Source organism: Adelges cooleyi, unplaced genomic scaffold (assembly GCF_023614345.1).
Source record: "Adelges cooleyi isolate 19-005CV unplaced genomic scaffold, UGA_ACOO_1.1 ACOO_flye_CR_arks_rails_tigmint_CR_PRNA_574, whole genome shotgun sequence".
Lineage (NCBI taxonomy): Eukaryota > Metazoa > Arthropoda > Insecta > Hemiptera > Adelgidae > Adelges > Adelges cooleyi.
In genome coordinates, this window is record NW_026096268.1 from 4,371,803 (window position 1) to 4,399,762 (window position 27,960).

At 33.9% G+C, this 27,960-nt stretch overlaps 1 protein-coding gene across 2 annotated transcripts in view; it reads left to right on the forward strand.

Moving 5' to 3' along the window:
- The window catches only part of LOC126843616 (ras-GEF domain-containing family member 1B-like), a 116,661-nt gene that overhangs the window by 72,681 nt on the left and 16,020 nt on the right, over positions 1 to 27,960 (forward strand). For both annotated transcript variants that reach the window (XM_050581242.1, XM_050581243.1), the window contains exon 4: positions 16,949 to 17,062. In XM_050581242.1, coding sequence (XP_050437199.1) covers positions 16,949 to 17,062 — 114 coding nt within the window. The remainder of the gene's footprint in view (positions 1 to 16,948; positions 17,063 to 27,960) is intronic.

Here is a 27,960-nt window from a genome sequence, read left to right on the forward strand (position 1 = left end):
GTCGTAGGTACACACACTTATGCCAATGTAATTTGTAATAAGTACATTCGGCGAAGAGTGCGTTAAAGGAAAGGCCGAAAAGGGAGAGAAACAACAGGTAAAAGCGAATTTATATTAGTATTATAAACTAAAGTATACAAATCCAGGGGTTTGCGCCAGTCGCCCCACGCACCGGTCGCCAAGAGGCACGAAGGCAGAAAAGTAAAAAAAGGCGGGTTAGGTACCGTTTGCTCGCCGCACGGGCTGAAGGGCGGAAAACAAATAATAATTTATATTGGACAGGCCGGTTTTGTGTGAGTGTGCATAGTTAAAACGGACCGTTTTCAATTAAAATGCCCGCTTGGAGGCCAAGTGCATAAACACAGCGAGGAGAATATATATTACTATATGGGCTGTGTATATATATATGCGGGGTTGTACGGGCTTTTCACGTGAATTTGCCATAATATTATTTTCCGTTTTCCCCGTTCCTTGCCACAGCCGATCCGTTAATTTAAGAGGCTGAGTGTTTCCGATTAGAGCGTCTGGTCCGGTTGTCAATGGGCATCGAAATGACTTATCGCTTTTAAATATCGGTATGCCTATGCAAGTCGGATACTGCTGCGGGGTACACATAATAGTATAATAATAAGTTATATGCCCGTATGCGGTATTTTATGAAGGAGTGCAAAACCATTGCAAATCGTTATTTTCGACAGCAACCGAGTATAATCTCGTTCTCCGAACATTTGAATAATATATAATATGTATGTATATAATAATTGTATGTGTGTATCGAAATAGTATTGTATCTTGTTCAAAGACAAATATTTATTCAAACCGAAAATCAAAATCGGATACCAAATAGAAATAAGGTAATATAATCCGCGTCACGTGATACCGACGAATAAAAACCGTGATGGAACGTCACTATTAAAATAATATAAAGAAACCCTAACAAAAAGCCGGCACAACAGTATATACAGTCACTGTCTGAATTAATGCTTTGACGCCAATCTGTAAATGGTTTAAGTATTAAATATCGCTAAAAGCGTGGTTGAGGTGAAAATCTGTTAAAAATTTTAATTTTAGTATTATGGTGGGTTGGTTGGGGTGATCGTTGATTTACTCTCACATAGGGCAACTTATCAATTTACCACGTTCAAAACGCAAAACATGTGTTAGATTAAATAAAAAAATTCTTAAAATTGGATTTTGTACAACCCTTTGACAGCTTTGACCGTTAGTTGATAATTATTATTTCTGTTATATTCTGGATCAGCTCTGTCGAGGTAATTGGTGCAATTGTTAATGTTATTTTTCAATATAAATAATCAACATTTTCTCGGTATTTATGTACACACAAAAAAATACTCGGAATAAAGTGTACGCTATCGCGTGGCCTTTGTATTTTTTCTCAAAGAAAAACTTTTAAATTTCCTCTAAAGTTTATGAATAGTTTTAGGCGTATCCCCATTAAAATATATTTCCCAGTACATTATCATTATATTGATTTATTTATAAAAAAATATGCATTTATATTTTTTTTTATCGCGTAGCGGCAAAACATATACATAATATATTTAATTTATATATTGGAATATATCATGTATTATTGTAACTCGATAATGTTTGATTAAATATGTTCTATGACATTTCACCACAACAATAATTAGGCATTAGCCGAAAAATTGTAAACCACGTTGGCCGAGCACCGTTTTGGCATTAAACCAGACAGCGAAGGCTACTATAGGGGTCATTATCAACCACGTATGTGTGTTTGTGTGAGTGTTAACTGTAAAGTGTAGATCGCATTTCTTTTAATGAACCATTATACGCCCTATGATGTTTTTGTTACAATGACGAAGGTAATGGGTGGGTATGACCTCTTATTTTAATGGTCTGAAGCTTTATACTATGTAGTATACTTTTTGTCTAATTATACTGCGAAAACGGTATAATTTCGGTCGGTTTATATTGTCGTAACGACGACTGCGGTTAATAATGCAATTTCCATCGACCGGTTAAGTTGTACAGCAGCACACGAGATAATGTACTCATATAATGATAAATAGTGGTTTTTGGAACCACCGGGGTCCGTCTGGCGGCGGTGGGTTTATGGAAATTCCATTGGTTAATTCCCATGCGAATTAAACCGAAATCGAGAATCGCTCTGGATTCGCTGGGGTATTAGCTGCGAGCCAGAGATAATTTGAAAATGATCGAACGACGTCGACACATCAGCCGGCGGCTTTTATTCGGTTAACTTTATAATTATTTAACGGCGGTACCGCTCTTTCTTTATCGTTGTTTCAATACATTCGCCCGTCACTAAATCATACTTAGCCTTAGAATCACTCGCGAAAACGTCGGCAAACGTTCGTTCAACCCAACAGACAAGTTGAAGGAGTTTGACATTCGCGTTTTTGGTAATGTTTCGTTTTCTTCTGTGACCCGCATTTGGTGATAACAAAATCAACGACTCGTTTGAAACATAAACAAAAAAATGTCTGAATTGTAAAGTTTTAATCTAAAGTTCCTTCTAGTGATTTTGAAACTGTCCAGGGAAGAGTTTTAATGGTTTAATTGTTAATATCTTGTTTCGAATTTATTCGATCAATAAATCTAATACGATTTGATAACGGTTTTACTTTAAGTTGAATGATTATTTTTTGTAGTGATTTTACTTTATAAATTCAGGTTTAAACCTCGCAATGTTCTAATTGCATTATAAGTGTATAAAGTATAAAAAGTTACATTTTAAGTACATGAAAAAAATTACTCAGTTTCTGTCATACGTATTGCATTTTTATACTAGAATGTAATTATTTGCCATTAGATAGCATTTTTTACATATTACGCTTTTGTGAACTTTGAGTATAGATGGAATTTTTTACTTCTGGATAGCTTTTGCGATAATTACTACTTTGTTCTTAGCTCAAAATATACACGTTAGAATTTTAATGAAAAAAATTAAATTTTATAACCTTTTCAAACTAGTTCCGCGTTGGTTGGTTAGTGTACATATTGTGGTTCTTGGACGCCTACGTGGCAACATTAATGTTAAAACCTTGTCTTATGTAAACGCGTGCGTACGCTCTTCAGCAGTGTAAGTCGCATGACAAAATCTATATTGTTTTGTGTACAACAGTATAGTGTTTCGGCGCCAGTCACTATAGTGCAGCACCTGCTGTCAAAATCAAAGTGGAGTGGTGTCGACGCCACCCATCGAGGGGGTTGGAGCATTACTGCTTCATCCTAAGTACGGACCCTCCGCCAAGGGGTCATGGTGGCGATGGCCATGTATTTTTACGCCAGTCGGTTGACGGCCACGGCGGCCAAAATGCCGTCGGTCAACAACTCCGCCAACAGTACACACACGCCGGCGGCTGCTTCCCAAAAAACGCCACAGTCCATCGGTGAAAAGGTCAGTATATGATAAATTGGTATAGTCAATTTTCACGGTCCGAAATCCCAAACTTTTTATTAGGTATCTTTTGTTAAATTATTATTTGTCGATCCCCGAAGGTCAAAATATGAGCAAGAAAACGGTGTAATTGAAGACCACGTCATGCCGAGTAGAATGAAGTGTGCTGGGATGAGATGGGAAAACGTAACAGAAGTGTTGTGTGTGACATAAACGTTGCATTTAGAGCGAATACAAAATTGTATAAAATAATTATAAGGACAGCCACGAATACGAAGACTGGTGGACGGGGCTGAACAAACTATAATGTAACAATTTTGAAATAGACGTGTGGAGTGCGACTAAGTTGGAAGGAATACAAAACGAGTATGTAAGAGGACATTTAGAAGTTGCGTCGTTTGCAGGGAAAATAGAAATATTTGTTAAAACGACGCATGTTTCTTCCAAGATTAATTTAAATTGTTCTTAAGATTAACAACTAAAGTATTTAGAGAACAAAGTAGATTTAGGTATTGGTCGTTAAGTGAAGTGGTAAACGAACTCTTCTTCGAGGAAACGTTTGTGTTTCAAATCTTAAGTATTGCACAATTTGCTTTACTTTCTTTTCAGCGCAACATAAACCACTGTATATAGAAATAAATGATTTTATACGACCAGTTATAGAAAAAAATAAATAGAATTCGACTACAAAACAAACGTTGGGGTGAATACATAGTAATGTTTATCTTGTATCGGCCGAACGATTTTTCGATACATTAATAGGTTTTTGTATTATTATCTCTGGAGTGTCTATAGTACCGTCCGAAATCCTATCTATTACACCCTAACGAGATAACACGTTTGGAACAATATTGCTGCCATTCGGGTGCCCTCATAATAATAATACTATAAAAACACCTTAGGCCGTTTGCCAGTCATTGTTGATAACGAGCCCATATTTTTCGTTAAATTGTCCGACGTTTTTTTCTCGTCTATTAAACCGTCCTTTAAATATATGACCCCTTCACACACGTATATTGCCATTATTATTCCGCCTTGTTGCTAAAGGAACTACAGCGAATGCAGGATCTGCACGAATCCTTTCATTTAATTTCCGTCTATTATAGCGGACACCACCCAAAGGCTGTATCGTGCAGGTCTAATTAACATGCTATTGTGCCGAGATTTATACCTCGAATTCCGGCGCTAAGCAATACTAATTGGCGTGCCATTATTTTTTGTAAGAGAATTAAGAGACGAGATTGGGACCGGGATACCTTTGGATAATGTTTGTAATCGTTAATAAACGGATTTTTACCTTGGCACAACAAAATTGGTCACACGATGGACACCGTTTGATAACATAATATAATATAAAACAGCTGCAATGTACAATATGTTAGCTTTGTTCATAAATTACATTTTTTACTTTACTTGATAATAATGACACTGCCTTATTATTGTACAGTAAAAAAATTATCTTTTAACAACTGTTTGTTTAAATGCAACAAAAACTATTATTCGGGTTTTATACAATAATACCGGGTTATATGTATGTATATTGTATACTTGAATAACGATTGTATACTTTATTTTTTTGTTTTGTTTCAAGCCTTTTGTACTTACATTTTTAGCTTCAACGTTTTATTTAAATGTACCTCATAACTACAATTTGTATATTTAGAAAAAAAGAGATAAAATAATAATAATAAAAAATTACCATACATACATATGTAGAGGTCATTACATGTTCAGAAAAGTTTTTTTTAGGCGAATTGCCGTCAAAACATTTCATAGCACATCAAAATAATTAACATTTTTTTTTCAGATATTTTTTTTTATCATACTGATAAAATAGTTGTATAACCACAGGCCCATTACAAATGTTTTTCCTTTACTTTTGCTAAAACACATTCTAAAAACAATTCAATAATTTGAAAGTTTTAGCTCCAAACAAAATACTATTCACTTTATTATGTATTATTTAAGCACGTGTGTTCATCATTACAATGTCATTTATCTCAGACTATTTTATGAAACTGTTACCTTTTTGACACGTGTGTTTTCTTAGGATCACAATATTTAAGTTTTACTTTTGTGTTTGTAAAGCAAGCGTTTCCCCGAAGTCTTTGTAAGTTACATTTGCTACTTTTACACAAATAAAATAAGAGCTGTTTATCATATACTAAATTATATGCATGGTTTTCCTTCATAATAAAATATAATAAAAGTATGATTATAAAAATTTAAACTTGTATAAATGGTTATTTGTTGTACTAAAACTGAATTACCCAGTTATAATGAATTTTAGGGATAATAATACATAATACATAATACTTATAAAGAACTGAGTAGGCTTATAGTTATTAGATTCTTTACCTTTTATCTGATCCCTAGAGAGACGGCGTTATTATAAAAATGGTCGAGGTCTCGAGGATCTTTAAACATAATTTTTTTATTGCTTATTTTATTGCTGCTGCGATAAAACAAAACGTTAAAAATTAAATTGCCTAGTATTGGCGGGAGCTGTCTAGGATAATGAAGGAATTCCCAATTGGTTGGCGGCGCGCAAAGCCATGCACACAATATATTGTATAAAATATTGATCATTTAATTAAATTGTGCATCGTACGACTTCAAAATTTATCACCGGTGTGTATCAATTAAACGAAATTGCATTGCTGTTGTTCAGTGTAATTTGTTTACGGCCTCCAAGGACGGAAATTCATGAATAAAATATAGTATGGTTTCCGGGTCATTTATACCCATCAAAATGGCGGCCACTTTTGGGCGATGCCCTCGCGGATTTTCATACCGCTCACACATTATTATTGTTAAAGTTAAAATACTAGAATATTTACAATGGAGAACTGATGCCGGTACCTCCTAGACGGTATGATTTACAATGTTCAATAGTTAGCACTGATTATTATGGTAAGACGAGGAGACAATTAAATTCTGAGAGCGGCATTGGAGTGGAAGCCGCGCGAGTAAAGACCCCAGGGTAGTCGATAGCAGAGTGGAATTAATTGATTGGTTATAAAGCTTGGGTTCAGTTTTGCATCGTCAAAATAAAAGTCGTCTGGCGAGTTGTGAATGTTGTTGAAGCGGCAATAATCCATTAATTAAAGAGAAAAACAGATGGAGGATCGGCAGCTGATAATTATGGTAATATAGTATGGAATATTGATGATGATAGAAGAACAATAAGATAAACAGATGAGGAAAGTTCCAACACATTGAATGAGAGAGAGAGAGAGAGACCGTAAGTTTAAATGAGAACGTTAGGAGTGACTAGGTTAGGAATATGAGTATAAAGGAGTGGAGAGGGCGAGTCGTCCCCGTCAATCACCGTTATTATGCTATCTATTATCAGCAAGTCCCTGTGAACTTTTGTGTTTATCAACTGTCGTACAATATATATTATCAGCTGATTTACCCTTATCAATCACGTCGTGTCGCTTTCGGTGGGGTTATGACAATTAACGGCGTCGGTAACAAAAGTGTCGACCATTTGGGTCGTCTGGGCTATAAATTCGAGGATGTGAGCCGCTTATCGCCGAGACACCACGTCAGACCAATGCAATAGGAGAAAAATTGAAAATTCCTTTGCGCTTACACCGCGTGTTCATTGTGCCGTCTCCTCGCTTGTCTCTTGTCGACGGTCGTGCACGCGAAGATTTATACATTACACGAATCGCAGGTATCTTATACGAGTGTAGATTTTAATAAAAATTCCCCAGACGTCTCCGAACGATATCATCATGTCGAGCATATAATATTGACGACGTGCTGCAAAACCGCACTCGGCTTTGTCCGTCCGTCCGTGTGTGTGTGTGTGCGGGCGCGTTCCCCTGGGATCATTATTGATGTACTTTACTAGGGGCTGAATTCTATGTGCTTTTTTTTTTTTCACGGCACCGGTAAAGCCCAATCGGTAATTACTTTTGCCGTGCCGTTTGATCCGAATAAATAGCATCTACCCGCAGACAAACGGGATAGCTATTATTCGAACACCGTTTGGCGTGTATATTAGCTTTGTTTTCAAACTTGCATACAGTATTTTTGCACAGTAGTTGGGCGTTAGACTAAAACGGACTTGAAGGACGTGAGTAATGCAAATGTCATGTATGTCGACCGTTCGTGACATATTGTGTACCCGCAACTTGTGTGCGGCCAAACCCACCCTGTGGTGTACCGACAGATGTTGTGGAATCGACGGTGTGAGTGTTGTGTGTGTACAGAAACCGAAGAAACAACCGGGCACGTTTGCACTGGATGTGCATTTGACGATTTTTCTTTTGCCACGTGTAACTTTGGTGTTTATTCGGTTACATTACACGCCACAGCATTGCGATTTCGTCGTTGTACTACCTGCTGATATAATACATTATTTATCCGTCTAACTATACAGACCGTCGTCCTTTTAACACTATTACATCATGGACGGTTGGTATTCAGAGTTTTATTTGTTTTGTTACTACGTATCAAGTTATTTTAGGCAAGGTTAACAAAAAAAAACTAAAATGGTTATAACCCGGTTCAACTCGAGTAAAAATATTCGAGTGTTTGAGTAACGAAAAAATAATATTGAAATATTCTAAATTTCAATAAATGTGCAATTTAATTTAGCATAACTCGATATGTTTACAAGTAGAATACGTTTTTATCCCCTCGAAGTTGTATGAGTCACAATGTACCGACGTGCAGCCTTTTAATTTCGTTTCAAGTGATCGCGTTAAACTTATACTCGTACGCGGTACTGGCAAAACAAAATGCTTCGCGTCTTGTTCGTTTTCTGCGCTCGGTTTCTTCGAGCTGATAAAAATCCAACACTTCAGCTGCATATAGGCCCCATATTCAATTACCCGCGACACACAGTTCCGCCTAAATACATTTGCGGCACCATAAAATATGTACGCGTTTGTTGAAAATTGAACGATTGGTGGGCGACACGCTATTTGTAAATGTAATATAAACATATTTTGTGCTCCGTTAAACTCATTCCCGACGCGAGCCAATAATTTCAAACAAAAATAAAACAATATTAAAGCCGATAAATTATCAGGGTGCAAATTGTTCGTTTACTATTTTATTTTTACACATTTCCCCGTGCAAGTCAGTACGTGTATAGACGTTAAACTAATTTTTTATTTTGCGTTTTTTCAATATCCTGGAAACGATTTACTGCCACTACTATTACTACACTATACCGGCTGACGTAGTTCTTATCATATTCGATTTAGACCTCAACGGCGGAAGTTCGACGTAACGCAATTAAAAGCACCGTCGTGTTCATTCGATGTTTATATTCTATACTTACACACACTGGCTTGTTTCGTTATGGAGGTATACACATATACCATGTTTGATATTATACATCTCATTAAATTCAGATTTCAATAAGGCGATCGTCGCATTAATGTGTATTTCCGTATTCCACGCGATTGTTTTTACAATAAATCATAGAAACGTTTGAGAACAAACGACAAAACATCTTTACAATATTATACATCTACTAATGGACGTTTGTAACGAATTGACACCTCGTCGAAAACATATAGTCTTAAGCATTCGAACGGAATTTTCGGTTTTCCGACAGATAATACTGAATAATTGTTACACAGTGGTAAGTGATGTTGCACTCAAAGCAATAAAGTTAAAAGCATAACAGCAGCTTTGACTCGGATACTATATTGTGTATCTTAAAATTAAAACGTCAATACTAACACATCTTGACAAAACTAATTACAAAACTTTAAGTAACTGCTATTGTACATGTACCTATTGCCTTGTACAAACAAGACAAATCACAACTCCAACGTTGATCGTTACTCAATGTTTTGAAAATGTTTTTTTTCCCTTCTTTATCTTATGAAGACCTAACCAGAGGTTCTTTTTAACTAGGTTTCAACGTCTGCGTTTAGGAAATTCAAATTCCAATAAAACAACGGAATCGACGGTGGAATAAGTAATTAGCAAAACTTATTACTAAGTGTGGTTGTAACTATTGAAATTTCGTCACACGCATTGTCATTCTATTCTGTTGTATATATCGACAGTGCGGTTCGGGTCACACTGAAATTAGATAATATTATACCGCTTAACAATGGAACCGAGCGCCGGTTGAGTGATGAACTGCGGTTACTACTTAACAGTCTGTCTACCAATACGTTTTATCGTTGATTTTAGAGACAGTTTATAGGGTTTGTACTGTTTTTGGCTTGCGCTTTGTTATGGTAATTAAAACGGTCGGTTTCCGGTGAATATATCGTTTCGTATGTAATTACGGATAAATTGCCGCGGTAATCGGCTTATATCCCACTGTCGTTATCATGATTAAAACCGATTTTATTGATCATATTGTATGTATATACCTTATAATCGGAAACGAGCGGTCCCAGACGGAATGGGCGGGGGAGAAGGCTCGATAAACACGACCAACAAGCAATAGGAGGAGGGGTTCGCACGTCAGATCAACACGGTTTGTAATGTAATTATTATTATTATTATACTTATACGTCTCTAATTGAACGGTGCGGTTATGTTGTTAGACAATATTGTTCGGTCTAAAACACCGCCACTGACGCTTTGTATAACGGCGGTCGGTCGTGTATTCTTTGGCGTTATTAACATATAGCTATATGGCACTATAGCTGGTGCGTACCATATCCGGCTTGTGTCTGGATAAATTTGCTGCCGATGTTGTTGTTGTGTATAGTAACACCCACGGGCATAAATCAGCGACGGACCGAGTTAACGCGTAGAGTCGACCTATGCTATTGGTAAAATATTATATATTTAGAGTGATAGAGTGAGGGGGGGGTTTCATAAGTTCCATTGGTGTCACGGTGTAATAGCTGCCGAGGCGAGGGCACTAGGTCGTTTATTGCAGTCGCGGCCGTTTCCCTATATTATTGGAACGCGTACACGACAATAATATTAATATGTTATATTGGTGGTAATATCGAGGAGAATAACCACCACTATGTGTACAGTGTACAATATGTATAGCTTCCACGACACGACGGAGAGACCTATCGGACCGACCGATTGTTTTGCTCCACCGCTTTTTCGCATTTTGTCCGTGTGTCTGTGTCTGTGACTGTGTGTATGAGCACCGACTATTATTGTGTTATCCAACGCTTATAGCTACCATACAAGCATACAACCTAGATAGAGAAGAGTTTGACTGCAGTTGTTTGTTGTTGTTTTCGCTTTACTTTGATTTTTATACGACTACAACAGCTATAATAGTAATAAGTAATACTATGATTCGAAATTCGAAAAATTGTCTTACACGTACATACACACATATATAAATATATATAGTATACGGGATCTGTCTTATGTGTGCTTAATGGACCAAAACATGTTCCTCGGCTTCGACCAGTCTGCGTGTGTGTGTTACTTCGAGACAATATTGGTTGTGTTATAATAATATTAGCCCAACCCGATCAAACCTAATTTTCTATGCTCTCTACTAAAATTATTTTAAACATTATGTTTTTCATTCGTCAGGTTGGTTTTGTAATTTATGGCCGTTCGCATAAACTATATTTCAAATTTAACGCTAGTTTAACTAATACTGTAACTTAGGGTAAACTACACTGAAATTCAATGTACAGTTAGTGCAAACGATCATAAAGCATACATTTTTTATACCTATAAATGTAAAAAATATTCAACCGTCGAGTCTGTAATTCTATACCCAAGTCTAAAAAAAAAAAAAGATTTTGGCGAGTAAGATGAATGCATATTAAACTTTATAGCGCGTTTCGGAATGGCATTATTTGTGTGCATTTGCTTATTCGGGTTCCAATGAATTAGACTTTAAGAAACAACCAAAAGTGTGTATTCCGCGAATAGATTTCCGGGATTGCTTCCCCCCGCCAGTAATTTACCGGAGTCGTCGAAACTCGGATAATATGCCGATTAAATTTACATATTTTCTACAATATTTCTTCGTCTAACCGAACGGTTTTGGGGCGAAAAAATGGAAATTTCCATCACAACGAGAGTAGAACTTTTCTCTCACGCACGAAACCTTGCCCAGATGGTCTATAATGCATTCTTCGATTTGTCAGCCGTTTTCCAGTTTGTTTTGGATTTTTTTTTAAGCTGTATTAACGCTAACTGTCTCTCTCTCTACCCATTGTTATTATTAATTGCGGCAATACCGTTTCCTTTATTTATGTACACGCATTAATTCCGAAAACCCAATTAAAAAACACCCGTGCAGTATATATTTTGCGTTGTAGGCACTCAACCAAAATGTACGCCAGTAAATTCAATAAAAATCGCATGTGATGGTGTACAAATTATTAAAAACTGTTTAAACTTATCCTCAAAGTCCTATCCACTCTACCGCAACAACCGATAGTTGCTACTTGTTTTTTTTTTTTTATCGAAACATGAAAACAGCTGCCGAGTGTTGCCTTTAGCGTGGACTGCCTTTGGTGCTTAGAATATACAAATAATATGTGTGTGTGTATTGTAAGGTGTTCTTTTGCGAAAACAACGTGCCTCTACTGTTGACATGTGTGTAGCTAAAATGCCTATACAGCGCGCCGTGCACTAGTCTACTAGACGTTCCAACCTAACCTAACCGAAGGCCGCCGCCGTGGTTATAAATATTAACAATGTAATATTATCTAACCTCGGATAGAAATAATGAAAACTTGGCAAAGTACCATCGGGGAGTACTTCGGTGATATATTATTTTTTCTTTTTGAGTTTTATTTAACGTTTATTTTGTTCAAAATATTACATTTATCGGAAAAACACATAAGATACTACAACGTTGTCGTTATAACCGCGTTTACCATAACACAACGATTCTAAAAGCGTCGATAGGTTTTTATATTTTTTCGGTTTTATCTATGACCTAGTTTACACAGTGTTAAATAAGCTAGTCCTATGATAACTATCTGCTCGTCTATAATAAATTCAACGTATACACGCCATTACGGCGGTACGGCCATCGCAAGTTTATGGTGACTGCATTTGACAAGGAATTGAAAGCCTTTTTAAGTATATTATAGACATAGTACAGTATAGGCATCGCACAACAACAATATTATGATTGTAAAATGTTGAAAGCAATTAGGTTGTTTCGACTTTCGGTGCATACGCGGTCAGGTCCCGAAACAATGCGGTTATATAGTACTTCTATTTGTTAATTTACACTTTTAGCTGCCTTTACCCAAAAACTTGAATTGCTCACAGATACAATAATTATTATTAGGTTCGGTAGTCAGACGTGGCATGTATATAGTTATCAAAAACTTTTACAATAACCTCATTTATTTATATATATGTTTGTATACAAAGTTTGCGCTCCTTTCGAAGTATGTAATTTTCACACTAACTTTAGGGTTTAGTCTCAATTGGAATTATCGCTTTGTTCGAATATACTTACTATACTATAAAAATATTAATTTTTACTTACATATACATTTCAGCGCTATAAAATATTATTATAGTCGACTGTTGTAAAATAAGATTATTAACATTTGAATAGAAAATATTTGAATTTCTTTTAGAAGTAGGTACTAGTATTTTTACATTGTCTGAAAGCTATGTTTAAAGTCGACTTGCAGAGACCATTTTTTTTTTCATATTTGAAGGGCTGCGGGGAAAAAAGATCAATGTCAATTTTTGTTCATTCTGAGAAAATCATGTTTTTAATTTTAAAATATAATACATTTTGCCTGTATGACCAAATTTTCGGCGGTCGTTACTCTCGACTAATCTGTTTTTTCCCTGGTTCGAGCGCATAAAATATACAATACGTCAATACAAATAATTTGATACCAAAATCTCATTTTCAAAAAAAATTATCATTGATCTTTTTCCCCCGCAGCCTTTCATTTATTATTAGTCATCTCGCTCTTCTAGTTTATTTTTATGTTATACCACTTTCAAAAAAACTTAAATCTCTTATGTTGTTGTACACGTTTGAAAGACCGGGAAAGGCCAAATCAGAACACAATTTATTGGAGTGGTTTCTTCGATGTGATCAAATGCGTAACTATCCCTTATTATATAAAGGATGAACCCGGTTTTGGGATTGCACCTAACAATGTACTGGATTTTGTTATAAAAGAAATTCGTTGATGTTTTTTTTCAAACGAATTTTCAATTCCCAAATTCGATATCCTTTTTTTTTTTTTTTTATAAGTAAATGTTAGTTTTCAATATGTATAAAAAGTTAACCTAACCTTACTTAACTCGTAGTTAATTTATAAATCTTACAAAGACCGAGAAAATATTTAATCCATTTACTTTGGAAATTGATTTATGTTTATTTATGTAAGATGTATGAGATTCGTCTGAGATACATAAACGTTTTAAAGGAAATAAACAAATGGGTTAATAGAATTATAAATATCTATTTTAAATAGTCTGATTAATCGCACTTTATTGTGATTATAACAATAATAATATTTTTTTTGTATGTTACTGTTTATACTTAATGTATTCCGTATAATAATAAAATCTGAATAATTCCAAACGTATAGAAAAAAATTTAGGTAAATTTATCTTCAGTTTTTGGGGATGTATCATTCTGATGCTAATGTGGGATTCGTGCCTATGCATTTAGGTATAAGTTTTAACTGATATTTTTATACTTTTTTCCTTTTTAGTTTATTGCTTACAGTTTTATGCGAATTTATTGGTTTTGTTGTGTCATAAAGACTTAATATGATTTATTATAAACCGGTATACAATAAATATGTAAAGGCTGACTCGCAAAGAATCTATAATGTGTTATATACATACTTTTAGGGAAAATATACATTTATTATTTTTTTATAATAACATGTCTTACAATAACAACAGTTGTTAGAGCTACTATACACTACAGCTACCATATGACTTGCAATATTCAAAATATAAAATAATTTTACACCATTATAGTCGTCTGGTCCATGCCCAGAATTATTATTCACGAATAGTTTATCATGTGACCCGAAAATATAGAATAAGCATTTTTATATACTTGAGTTCGTATTCAATTTGAAACTCATGTTTACGCACTACTGCCTTGCCATGCTCATAGGCCTGTATCACTTATATGGCTGGTGTGAACACAAAAAATAAAGAAAAACTCTTGGAAAACGATCCGGGCAATTAGCGTAGTATGTCAGGCGTTCTTACATTACAGCATCCCAGTGTACTACATGTCTTAATATTATCTACTACTGCTAATATTACATTTATTAAGTGGTTTAAATTCTTACCGTTGGTCCTCATATGTCAATACAGTATTTTTGGAGAAATATTATGAGTACCTATAGAATGTGTTTGATAACTTGAAAAAAATGATATGTATAATTTTTGGATTTGCAATATTTAAGAAATATCATTGATACGTTTTTATTGCTGATATGTGATTTCCTGCAAAAAAAATTATATCTGAAAGTACTGTTATAACTATTATTAAACGTGGTTAGTTCTCAATGAGAAATTATTATAATTGTTATCTCTAAAGGGATATTTTATGTATTGTTACGAAATAATTTAATATCGAGAATACCGCAAATTATGTACAATATGTATAGGTAAATTTAAAAAATGTTCAAACATTTTATATAGCTTGGTAAAAATGTAACGATCTGCAATTTGTTGTCTCTGGCCGGTTTTACCCTGCTAAGGTATCAATATCTATATTTATTGTTATTATTATATTACATCTATAACCGCCCTTCTTCCCTTGCCCTAAAAAAAACTACATGTTGCTTAGACTATTGTGTAAAACGCGTTGGCGGAGTGGCAGTACGAAAAAAATATTACTATCTTTTTAAATTTTTATAATACAAATATAGTTCTGATACAGATTAGCTTTAATAGCTTATCGTGTCTACGCCCTCATATTAAAACTCTATCTCCATACAAAGCGATGTCGTACATTTATCATGTTCGTATAATGTGTACCAGAGGAGGATACAATGTGTCTATTTACAAAAAGTATTATATTTTCAACAAAGGATTTCGCGAACGACATTATATCCACGACGTCGTCATCTGCTATTTTTACTCTGTCGGTTGAGTTAGTTCAAGTAGGTATACCAAGAAAATTATATCGATTGTCAAATATATACCTATCGTTTTGTCGTGACGCGTTTACATAGAACGTAGCGTAATTATTATTATTTGAATGGAAAGTTGTTGTATATGCATAAAAGTCATAGCCGAGTATATACATATATATATTGACAACCAGCATAATTGAAAATGCTTAAGTACTGTTCATGCCGTGATGGACGGAAACATTGGCCGTTTGAAAAGAAGTAATATCATTTCCCGAGAATAAATATTGTACTGTCTCTATATTGTACTATCTGCGAAGAATATTATATAAGAGAAAATTCTTATGCTTTAAAAATGAAAACGAAATCTGTACTCAAATATATGTTTTCTTTGAAATGCCTCTCTCACATCCTCTCAAAAATCCTCTACCGTTGCAAATTAAATATGCCGTTTTTATAAAGTAGTTTGAATGACAGTTTTTTGACAACACAAATATTGCCGTTGTTGTTTTCTGAATGAATGACGGTATATATTTATATTAATGTATATATGTAAATTTAAATCTTTATTTTTATAAAAGCTGTTGTCACTGTTAATGGAGTGAAATAAGTGGATATATCTCAAATAATTCATTTCTCTGTGAGTTTAAATTACTATGTATGCGAATTCACTATAGCCCACACAGCAATAATAATACATTTCAAACATAATATTTCATAAAAGTTGTTACGAAATTAAAACTATTTTTAAATCGTGTTTAAATTATATTTTGACAGGTATCAAATATTACAAGTCTTATAAAATATATAACAAATTGTATTTTCAAAACATTAAGAAAATGTAATAAGTCTAAGTTACTGCTTTGTGAGAGGTAGTCAATATCGACAATAGTGGCGCTGGCTTTTCTAAAATCGTAATATTTTTGCATCAGTTAAAATTCATTATGTTGTATATAAAGGTAAACAATGAGTTCAACGCAAGAATAATTAAGAAGTGTCAAACGCACGAATTTCAATACTCTAGCGGCGCGTTCGTTTAATTGAATTCACTTGCGTTTCAAAATATTGAACATAAAACACACACATTAGTTAATCAAATTAAATCTAAAGGTAAACTGGTTTTTTCGAACTTAAAAATTAAAAAAATCTCTATTTTGTAGTTATTGTTTTAGTATTCTTGAATAGGTGACATTTAAAAATATTCTACTTCCTCAATAATCAGTATACGTTTTTACTAATATGTTGCTTGGGGCTGTTTTGTCATGGACAATTTATAAACAATGTAATAAATCAATTATTGGTTATAACGTTTGGTGTACCTTAGAGATGATGATCATGTTTTAACAAAAATCTTTTGCTGTCTTGAATGTCCAGGATTGTTTTACAAAACAAATAAAACGACAATAACAATGTCAATAGTGTGTCATAAACAAAAAACTCAATGCTTACATGAAATGGATTTTTCGATGGAAATTTCCTATACATTTCAATAAAATAACTTATTTAATTTAGTAATTTTGTTTTACAGAGTCGACCCCAGACCAGCGTGCACGATGGTTGCTCCACTCTGAACGGAGGACTAGGACGACATACATCCTCCACGTCTTCTGCACTGTCCGACACATCACCTGATACGGACAACGTAAGTAGTGTACCGCCTGTTTATTTAGTTTTGACATTTCTAAACATAACCAAATCGTATGTGTATTTTTTTATTTTAATATAACCTTCTCTGTAAAACATTGGAATACTTGATATAGATAGGTATAACTACTAGCGTTATTGATTTTTTGAGGTGTCTCAAACAGAAGCAGTGTATCCGTTGGCCATTAAAATAAATATCAACATTTCCGCTTTTGACTAAATCATTCATGAATTAAAATATATATTTTTTTTGCTTAACGCGACTAATATTATTTGGTTTTTCAAACTACCTTCCGATAATTCGGAAGTGAATAATTTTGCTGATTATGTAAATACTTTTAAATTATATTATTAAAAAGCTGACGATACTAAAAAAATAAAACATATTTTCCCCCTATAACATTTAAAAAATATTAAATTTTATATATTAAAACACACGATAGTCTTTGAATTTACGGTAATGATCGTATACTAAAAAATAATGTCAACATAAAAAAATGTTGTCAGACATACTTTGGTTTTTATAAATAATAATACGTTATATTTTAATTTACCCAATTTTAGTACCCTTCTGACCAAAAATGCTTTATATTTAAATACAAAATTTTATGTATAGTTAAATAATATTTAATTATACATTGTAAATTCTGATTCATTTATTTTATGGTAGTTAATTTTCCGCATTCGTCTCGACATACGAAATACTTCACATTTTTTAATTAACAGGTGTACCAATGAAGTATTTGCAGTTGTTTTTCCATTATTGTTGTTTCATTGAAAATTAAAAATATTTCTAGTTTGCCATATTATTAAGATTTATTTCATTAAAATAAATTGTTAAGCTAATAGAATGTTGCACAATTAAATTTACATAATATCTTTATGTATCTATGTTATTTATATTAGAATTGTTTATCGTTAATAAAAAAAGTTTTCTTTAGATAAAAAAGAATATAACACACATTTTCTTTTTAAAAATCTTCTATTTTTAATGAGTTTTTAGTTTATGAAGTTTGAAAAGGCATGGTAAAGTCTCGGTAAAAAGTTTTAATGAGCGTTTTACAATTGTCATTTAAATGTATTTCATCTTAAGATAAATATACAAAATTACGAATAAAAAAAGGGTTCTTAGTAACCAAGATTAGTAAAGCTAAATGTGTTTATTTTTTAATTGTATTATTCTTTTTTTATTTGGTTTTCAAACCATTGTTTAGTGAACCAACGTCGTCTGACATGTAGAGAACTAACTAATCCGTGAAACTTATAATAAAGTATTCATTATAAGGACCGTAGAAGTTAATGGATATAAGTGCTGTAAATTACAAATTGTGATATATTGAATTAAAAGTTGACCTTCTTTAATCATTACAGAAAATCAATAATTACAATTAGTTTTATGAAAAAGCGTGTTTTCTTCTTTTTTTTACATGTAAAAGAAATAACTTATTCTTAGACCCTTTCAAAATAAAAATGACAAGTTAGACAAACAGGACTCGTTGTAAATATACAAGTAAGGATTTAGGTGCATTATATTAGACAGCGTTAATAAGAAAAGTTGTTTCTTAAATAAAAAAACTCCCAGTGGTTCTAGACGTTTCCAATGACTCGGAAGCGAAAAGGACATAAGAGAGCTTGTACTTTTTGACGGACTCTAATCATAACTGAAGGAAACAAAATTATTTAAGGAACATATTTTGTTTGCAGATGACAAAACTGATCAAATTTCTCTTCTTTATCTTATACAAATAGAGTCTGTCAGCTATATCATCTCTTTCTCTCTTGACAGTTTTCTCTGTTGGTCACCATTCCTTAGCCTGCTCCACGCACGCCTCTGCAATACATTTTTTCCCTCTTCTTTTTCGTTTTACCTCTGAATATCAATGCCTCTACTCTGATTTCACTAACCAGTTTTCCAAAAACTGTACTTTTCGAGTTAATATGTTCCTTGAACACGCCAAAATCATCTCAATATAATATTGTCTCCGATCGACTCCGTTGTTTTGCACATCTTCCGAACAACCTAGTATGTATTATCGTTGTTAATAGTACTGTTAGATAGTGTACTTTACACATCCATCTCGATATTTTTTAGATAAAGTCGCTACCGTTGTTCTTTCGACTTTTGTATTGCTTGCTAAGCATACTGTTAATTTTTTATATTTTCGTTCGATTCTGTTGCTTTGAACCCTATAGGTATTGATCGAATAAACCAAAGTCGTTTGTATGTAAGTTACCGAAAGCTCCGGTCAAGTATTCGAGTTTGTTTAAACCTTTCGCGGTCGACACGCGTTTGACGGGCGGTAATTAATAATTGTACTATCCGCTGACACGCCCCGGCCGAACAAACAGAGGGAGGGTTACATATTAAGGATTTCGTCGTTGCCTTCGACCGGATTTAGGTTTTTATTATTATTTGTATCGTAACCCGTAGATTTCATAAAGTAATAGCTTTTTTTTTTTATCTAAGCCGGTCGTTCCAAGCCGAATATATTATTATACGTGGAATTGCAACAGCGGCGGAATAGCTAATAGCCGTGAAGCACTTGGCTTGAGTGAGGAAAATACTCAAAAGCCGTTTATACACCGGAATCGAGAGTCGACGGCAGGAGCGTGTAATAAAAACGGTCGTTTTAAAGCATATTATACGGTATATACCTACCTACTTATATCTGTATACATTTATATGGTCACTATGTACTGATCGTAAACGGTAAATGGTAAATGGCCTCTGACCGTCTCAGCGTGGTCAACGTACGGAATATGTCTTGTTTTTCTGCTTTAAAAAGGAGCTTTTACGGCTTGTCGTCGCCGCCACGAAAATATAATTAATTATGTGAACGCGAAAAGATTTTTACGACTTTTGTATACAACCGGATACGCTCGTTTGTCGGAAGTCGTTTTTCGCCTTTTATCGTCTACTCGTTCGGCGTCTGAGTATTAGTTAGTATATTTTGCTAGTTCGATGTCGTTTCACACGTGGATTACCACAAGAAGAGATGCGATGACGATAGGATTGGCGATTGTTGGGAACACTCGTTAGGAAGTGATAAAACAAGTATTGTTTAGAAAATTAGGCATGTACTATTATAAGCAAAACTAAGAAATTGATGCCGGAATACAATTAAAAGAAAGTTCTTTTCTTCATTCGAGTCCGCGATATTTTTTTATTCCAAAAGTATTGAGTTAAAAAAAACCCCTAGAATTAAAAATGAACTATATTGTTTTTTATTTCACCGTGGCACCTGGTCGACGTTGATCGATTAGTTTTTGTAATTTGATTACGCTACAAAACGTCAAGAATTCGATTACAAAATGATTATAGGTGTTTATCTTTAGTCCAAGTCCCAGCTCCTGAAATAACCTTTTTGAAACAAAACGGTCTCTAAAACACGGACTGAAATGGGTCACGCAACATTATTGGTTGTACGATTTATCGAAATAGTATTTAATCATTTTTCCGACTAATATTTTTACTATATATCATTAATTAAATAACCGATATTAACTGAATGAATACCTATTATAATAAGTAGGAACAAAAACTATTTTTTGGTTGTTTTTTACTACTTTGATTGAAACTGGTGCTGTTGAATTAAGTATAATGAATTATAATTCAATAGTTTAATTATTTGAATGAGCTTAACTTAAAATTGCATATCAATTTTTGCCGTTGTATGTGAAAAGTTGAATTTGTTGAAAAAATACAAATTTGATTTTTACATTTAATATTATTAACGTAATTTAAAAATGTTTTTTATAAACAGAAATATATAAGTTAATTGAATTGATTTTACATTAGTCGTTATATTTTGTATTAGCTGCGATAAAACAGAACTGTTCTGGCGTTACTTAAATTTCTTGGCACCCAACACTTAAACGTATCTAAAAAAAAAATATCATAGAACTTTTATAGATACATATATAGCACGGAAAAAGCGATATTATCATTTTATTCTCAAAAGGGGATTTCCGTTTTAGTATTACATGCTTATTGTGTCTTTTACTATTTTCGGTGTTTTTTTTTCACGGTATCGCAGAATCTAATCTTACGAATGTGTTCAAATTGTACTTTTAAAGAAACACAATGTAATATATTTATGAAAGACGGCTGGATGTCACGGATAAGAAATATCGCATAACTTTTATACAAATCTAAAATTGTATAACTTTAATGTTAATGTTCTTTTCGTAAATTATATCAGTTATTCTCCATCATAGGGTTTCGGAGTCGGCCAAAAATGCAGTTTCTCAAGTAAATCTTTATGTGAAATCTATTGATCGTTTAGAACATTAAAAAAGTTTCCTCGGTATATTAACCGAAAGTTCCACTGGCAATGAGAACGCTTCAATTTCCAATTAGTAAAATGTAAAACCATTATTACGTTTATTTTACCTGGGTAACATGGCACACTCTAGTTGTTTCGTCGTTACAGGCGATTACAACGAGTATAATTTATTTGAACGACGCCCACATAATTTTGTAATTAGTACTTCGCCAAAGTCGCTCCGAAAGTTTATTAAATACAATATCAGCTGCTCGGTGTAAATTAATTATTTCATTAATAACATAATATAATTAACAGTAATGCGTCTCCGAGGAATGTAATTATTATCAATGTCTAATATATATATATATATATACATAATATAGGCTGTACGATTTTCAGTAAACGCTATGGACGCAGTATTGTGTACGATATATTATTATATAGGCTGAAGGATACACGAGTGAACTTTGGACGTGGTGGCGAGACCGTAAGATCACACATCTAAGATATAGATTGAATGAAATCGCAAACGTCTAGAAACTTGGGCACTAAAATTTATTAACGCCGCCACCGCACTCGCATGGGGTTTTTGCCCCGCGGTTAAGCGCTCCTCTCTCTCTCTCTCCGTTTGTTTTATTCGAACGTCGGCTACTCAAAAATCCGATACAAAATCCGGAAACACACGTATCTCTATATGATGTTATTGTATTTGAAGTGAAGGGGGAGGATGGCGAAAAAACATTTAACTATATTCAACCGCACCACTCCGCCGCACACGAGCCGCAACTGCACCGGAGGCGGCGTTGGCAGTACGAAAAACGTGCTTTGTGTGTATTATTATTTATAAATGTAGTAGTGTGTGGTTTAGGACTGGGATTCGTCGTTTTATTGACTGGTCGGAAAAATTAGCTTTACATGTTAAACCGGAGCAGCAGATGGATTGACCGAACGGTTCGATTTGCTTTTTTTTTCTCGCTTCTTTATTCGACTAGAGCCAATTTTCACACTTCGGTACGTTTCGTCGGGGCCACTATAATATACTTACTTTTTTGTAGGTATAATACCAATTCACAACACAATGACGGTATAATGAACGGCGGACCCGACGACGTACCTGTTTTTTTTAACTCATACTAGATGATTTCGTATGGACGTCTCGCTCGGGTAAGACGCTCTTCTTGTGCGACGAGTGTTTTGGACGGTGTTTGTAAACTAAGAAAAAAAAAACCCTATATAAATACAAATAATCCCTTCGTCGTTCGCCGAACGAGATACGGTGTACTACGGCCGGACACCTTTTGCCTACAAAACACCTTCTTAAGGTACTACGCATATATTTTGTCGACCCGTACTTGCCGCTTTGTAATTGAGCAAAGGACATCGTCAACGGATGCCGCTGTATACATCCGTCGAACGTGTACATTGCACACTGCCGGCAACGATTTTTTATACCTACAAATGTCTATACTGTAATAGCTATAGCCTATAATATGTATATGCATTGTGTTATCGCCGAGGGCTTAGCAGATAAAATAAAACGTTGGCTTAACGGTAATATTGTGTTGTTTTTCGTTTTTTTATTAGGCAAAAGAACAAATTAGCCCATACCCCGGATTCGTTGTTCTGCCGCATTGTGTCTGCAACGCAATCTTGGCTTCATCTCGAACGCGCCAATGTCGGCTAATAACTGAATAGAATATAGTCGACGGGTAATAAACATACAATGTACATAACTCCGGTTTAATGTCATTGTTGGTAATTCAGTTATTGTACTTGGGGATCCCTAGAGTTGTTGTTCCGATGAAATTGAGATAAAATCCATCTGCAACCGCCACCGAGGAAAATTAAAAGTGTGTCCGCATTTGAGAAAATTCAGGGTAACGAACATTTAAAACAAAAGACGTATAGTTTATCTACACGTGTCAGCTGTTTCAGAAGGACATCAGGTTTTTGAGCCATCCTGGTAGATTTCATATTCCAAACTCAAAATAATAGTATTGTTTATCGATGGACAACCATTTGATATTGTTTCATATAAATTATTTGTTGTTTATAACTATGATTTAGCGGATGCGAATTGATAGGAGATCGTCATCATAGTAATTACTCTTGAACGCATCTGCACATTGGACCTAAACTCTTATGACTCAAGATAAATTATAGTTTGGGAAACGTTTGACAGAAAGTTAAACGCCTATTATGATAGCTGCTCAATGAAGTTTTTCACTTATCGACGAACAGATACAAAGTGTATGACAATGAAATGCAATTTAATAATCTATTTTAAATAAAAAGGGTCGAGGTTGGCCATGAATATTAGATATTAAGCGGTAAAAAAATAGTTCTGAGTTTTGTAATTATTAGTACCTCTTGGTAATTTTTCGTTAAAAAAACAGACCTGATATACACCACGGTCGTTCGTATGACGCTGTCCTCCGACCGGATACAATAATAATATAAACGGTTATTTCCGGTCAACGCTGTTTCCGGACGAATATAAAATGTAATTAGGGCCGGCAAAACGGACGCACTGGACTAGTGTGTAGTTTGCCGCCGTCGCCGGTCAACGGGAAAACTTTGACCAGAATATTTACACGCGTTTGCCGCCCGTGGGATTACCGCGCCGCGGTCAAGTCCACAATATAGTCTGGAAAAATCCTCGACTCGGTTCATGAACTTTCGAGGTGTGTACATAAATAGATGGGGGGGGAAACACAGGGGACGGGCACGGGAAGACGGTTGCTGTAAAGTTCAGGCAAACGCCTCTTACGACGCCCCATAAGTTATTAATAATTTCTAAAATTATGCGCTGCCGTTCGCCATTAAAATATGTATATATAATAATTCTGATATTCGACGTTGTCGAGACGCGTTTTTTTTATGACGGTTCAGGCGACGGCGACGGTCCTAGGTTTAACGTTTTTTTTTGTGTGTGTGTGTGTGTAGTCCTCCCTAGGGTCCTTCGCGTCTTCGGGATATACTTGCCCCGTTATACGACGCGTTATATTAAACAGCGGTTGCCGCCGGAGGACTTGACCTAATTGATTTTTTATCTTCCGAGTGGTGTGTGAACAACCGTAAAAGCCCGAAACGTCGTGTACATGCTTCATTTCACTCAGGCTGCGTTACGTCGGGTTTTAAGACGGACAAATCGCTATTTTAACGAAGCCAGCTGTGTACTACCGCAAGTGTTGTAACAATATACAAGTCGCAAGCGCGCGGTATACAGAACAGTGGTAAATGTACTTGTCTAAAATGTTTAATCCCGATATTGTGTACTCTTAACTTCTCGCCGTTCACCAACGCGCGGTTCGAGTAGATTTTGTTAAACGTTTATGGAAGACCTAAACATATACACTCAAGTCCGCACGGCTCCGAGCCATCCGTGTACACGGTTTATGACGTTCTGCTATATGCGGTGGTTCCTTTGGGATTTTAATTTGAATTTCGAGTCGTGAAAAGTCAACGTTTGTTTTTATATTGTCACTCGATCGGAAACATGAATCAATACGGTCGTATAACGTTAAAGTGGGCGAGGGGAGGGGAGGGTTGTTATTTTGATCGCCTAACGCATATGTTACGAGCGGGTTTACAGGAATTCCGAATGAAAGTTCTTTAAGTTTATAGACGCTGCCGATTTGGAGATAGCAAAGAACATTTTTTTCGAAGATTTCATTGGTTATTAAACACGGCTGTTTTCTACTTTGAGGAGACGGTGGACATAATATTGTGTTTGGTCGAACGCCGTCAAATCTGAAAACGTCTTGAACCATAAAAAAAGACCACTTTCCATCTTCATATTAAATTAATTTAGTATGAATATTTATAATGAAACACTTTTTTATTTCATCTTCGTTTTAAATTAAGAATAGCGTGTTGTCGACTCCGCTTTAAAAAAAGGTTTTTTGTGTAGAAAAATGGCAAACGTTGAACCGTTAGCCGTTTTTAATGTTCCGCTAACCAATTTGATTTGTGAAATGATTTTATTGAATTATTAAACGTTCAATATGGTTTCGGTGTAGTGTTGGGTCGAATGGCCCTAAACAGAAAACTTCCACCTTTCTGTTCGATTTTTTTTTTAAAGTAAAGGAAATAAAACGCTCCCGTCTTTTTGCTCGTTTATAAATGGTTTTATCAATTCACTTGCAAAAGAAATTGCACGTTTATTTTGTACGAAGACGATTTATATGGTCATTTTTTTTTAACGAATTGTATACTTGACACAAGTCGACAATAATATAGTCTTCTTCTTTTTTTTACACAATCTAATAATATTTGACTGGGTGGAGCGTTAAAAAAATCAATTTGTTTATTGATCGTTTGCGAAATTAGTATAGCTTTTGTGTATTCCACTAAAATAAAAAAGATTGCACACATTTTGAGAGCGTGAGATTTTTCACACTTGTTAACAACCCAACGGCGTTCGATGAAATATATATACATTAAGCATGTTTCTAAAAGACCATTGTCGTCTGGTCTCTTACTGTCTTGAATAAAAAATACCGATATCATATTGTTTAACATAACGCATTTATACAACTTATTTATTTAACATAAGAGCAATATATTTGCAGTGATTGCCGAAATCAAACACTCGTTTTATACTTCATAGCCGTATTTATATTTTGACAAAACACTATTGTAGTGCACTAGCCGTGTAGGTTGACAAATATTTAAAATGCATTCTTTTAATAACAACAATAAACATTTTTTTCTACTTTTAAAATAGAATTAAAAAGGAATAGAATTTGTATTCCATTTAATTATTATATGCGTATTAAAACTGTCTTCTTGATTTCATAAAATTGGGTTAAAAATTCGAAAAACTATAGTTACTGTTACTATAATTGTATAGTCTAGACAGTTTATAATTAATATAACCAATGCACTCACACATAGCCCACAGGAAATAAAAAAAAAGTGGCATTAACAAATTCATCTGTGAGTAACATAAAAAAAAAAAACATTCTCCATTATTATTACTTTTTTTTTGTGTTCAGGTTTCTATTCATATTTTTGTGTAATAAACAATGGTCGTTCGTGGTTTTTTTTTGTCAAAAAATTTGACGTCAAACTAAATGAGTTTAAGGCAGATAATTTTAAACTTGACATTAAATAAAGGATTTTTTTTCTTCAAAGTTTGCTAGAATTGGTATATTTTAATAAAAAAGAAAAATACTTTTTCTATGAAACTTAACAATCCATACAATTTTCAAATAAAAGAAATATGTTTATGGAAATAAGTATTAACGTACCTGCCCAACTGATTTTTATTTACTTAAAAAAATATAATAATATGACGTTTTTTTTACTAACAAGTCAAAATTATAATTTAGTGTAGTCAATGAATAAACTTTTGTGTTTTTTAGTTTTTGGGCGAACGACATTCCTTCAATATTTCTATTTAATCAAGGCCATAGTAATCTATATATATACCGGGTGATTCTTTTAACGCCCTACATTAGTTTACTTTTAAAACAATTAAAAATTTGTAGTGGTTATTTTTGAAAAACATTTTGATTATACTATATTACTATATCAAATAATATTTAAATTTTTATCTTTTTTAGTATTTTCTAGAGATTTATCAACTTTTGAAACTTAAATGGTAACGTATATATATTTTTAACTTTTTAAATTAACAATAATTTGCTGAAAAAAATTTACTGGTCGATAACCAGTTTTGAAAAATGATTTTCAAAGTTATTTAAGTTTAAAATTTAGGACAGGAGGTGGAGTGCGGTTGAGAAATGGCGCGCAGATAAAAATAACTCTACTCTCCACTCTTCTTCCTGTCCTAAATTTTAAAATTTAATAACTTTACAACTATTTATTCAAAACTGGTTATCGACCAGTCAACGTTTTCAGAAAATTATTGTTAATTAAAAAAGGTTAAAATATATGTACGTTACTATTTAAATTTAACAGAAATCGGAACAATCCAGAGACTTTCGTGCACTCAAAAAGAGTTTAACACAGATATTTGTACATACACTATTGATTTTAAGGAAAACGCATTGGTATTGCCTGTATTACGTAATACCATAAGTTATTTTTGGGTAAAAGGTAATATGCCCGAGGCCAAAAAGGAGAGGCGAACAACGTTACGTACCTTTGCGCTGCCCATATTTTGTTCAGGTCTTTAATGCATGCTCGCCGATGATGTCTAAAATATATAAAAAATATAAATATGTATGTTTATATTTATTATGATAAATATCCATATAATATAGGGCCGTTAACTTTTTTGACCGCTTGGCTTTAGGCTTATTTGAAATATTTACCAAGAAAGAAAAACAAAGGATAAAATAATTTAAAACATCTCTACACGAAGTATACTATTCCAATAATTTTAAATTGGATTACAGCCACACGCTGCAGTAAGATAATAAAAAAAAAAAAAATGTTTTTATGTACGTTAAAAAGTTTAGTCCTACCCATAAACTTTAAGATGTGTTAGAACTAGTCGTTCTTTTTATTTTGTTCGTTGCAATAAATAGTGCTGCAAATGGACAATTTCTTCTGTACAAATAACATGCTGCGCCGGTTTTTATTTTCTACGTTTTTTCTGCGTTCAAACAAAGTACTTTTTTTTTTTATACATTGACGGATTTTATAGACCATAAAA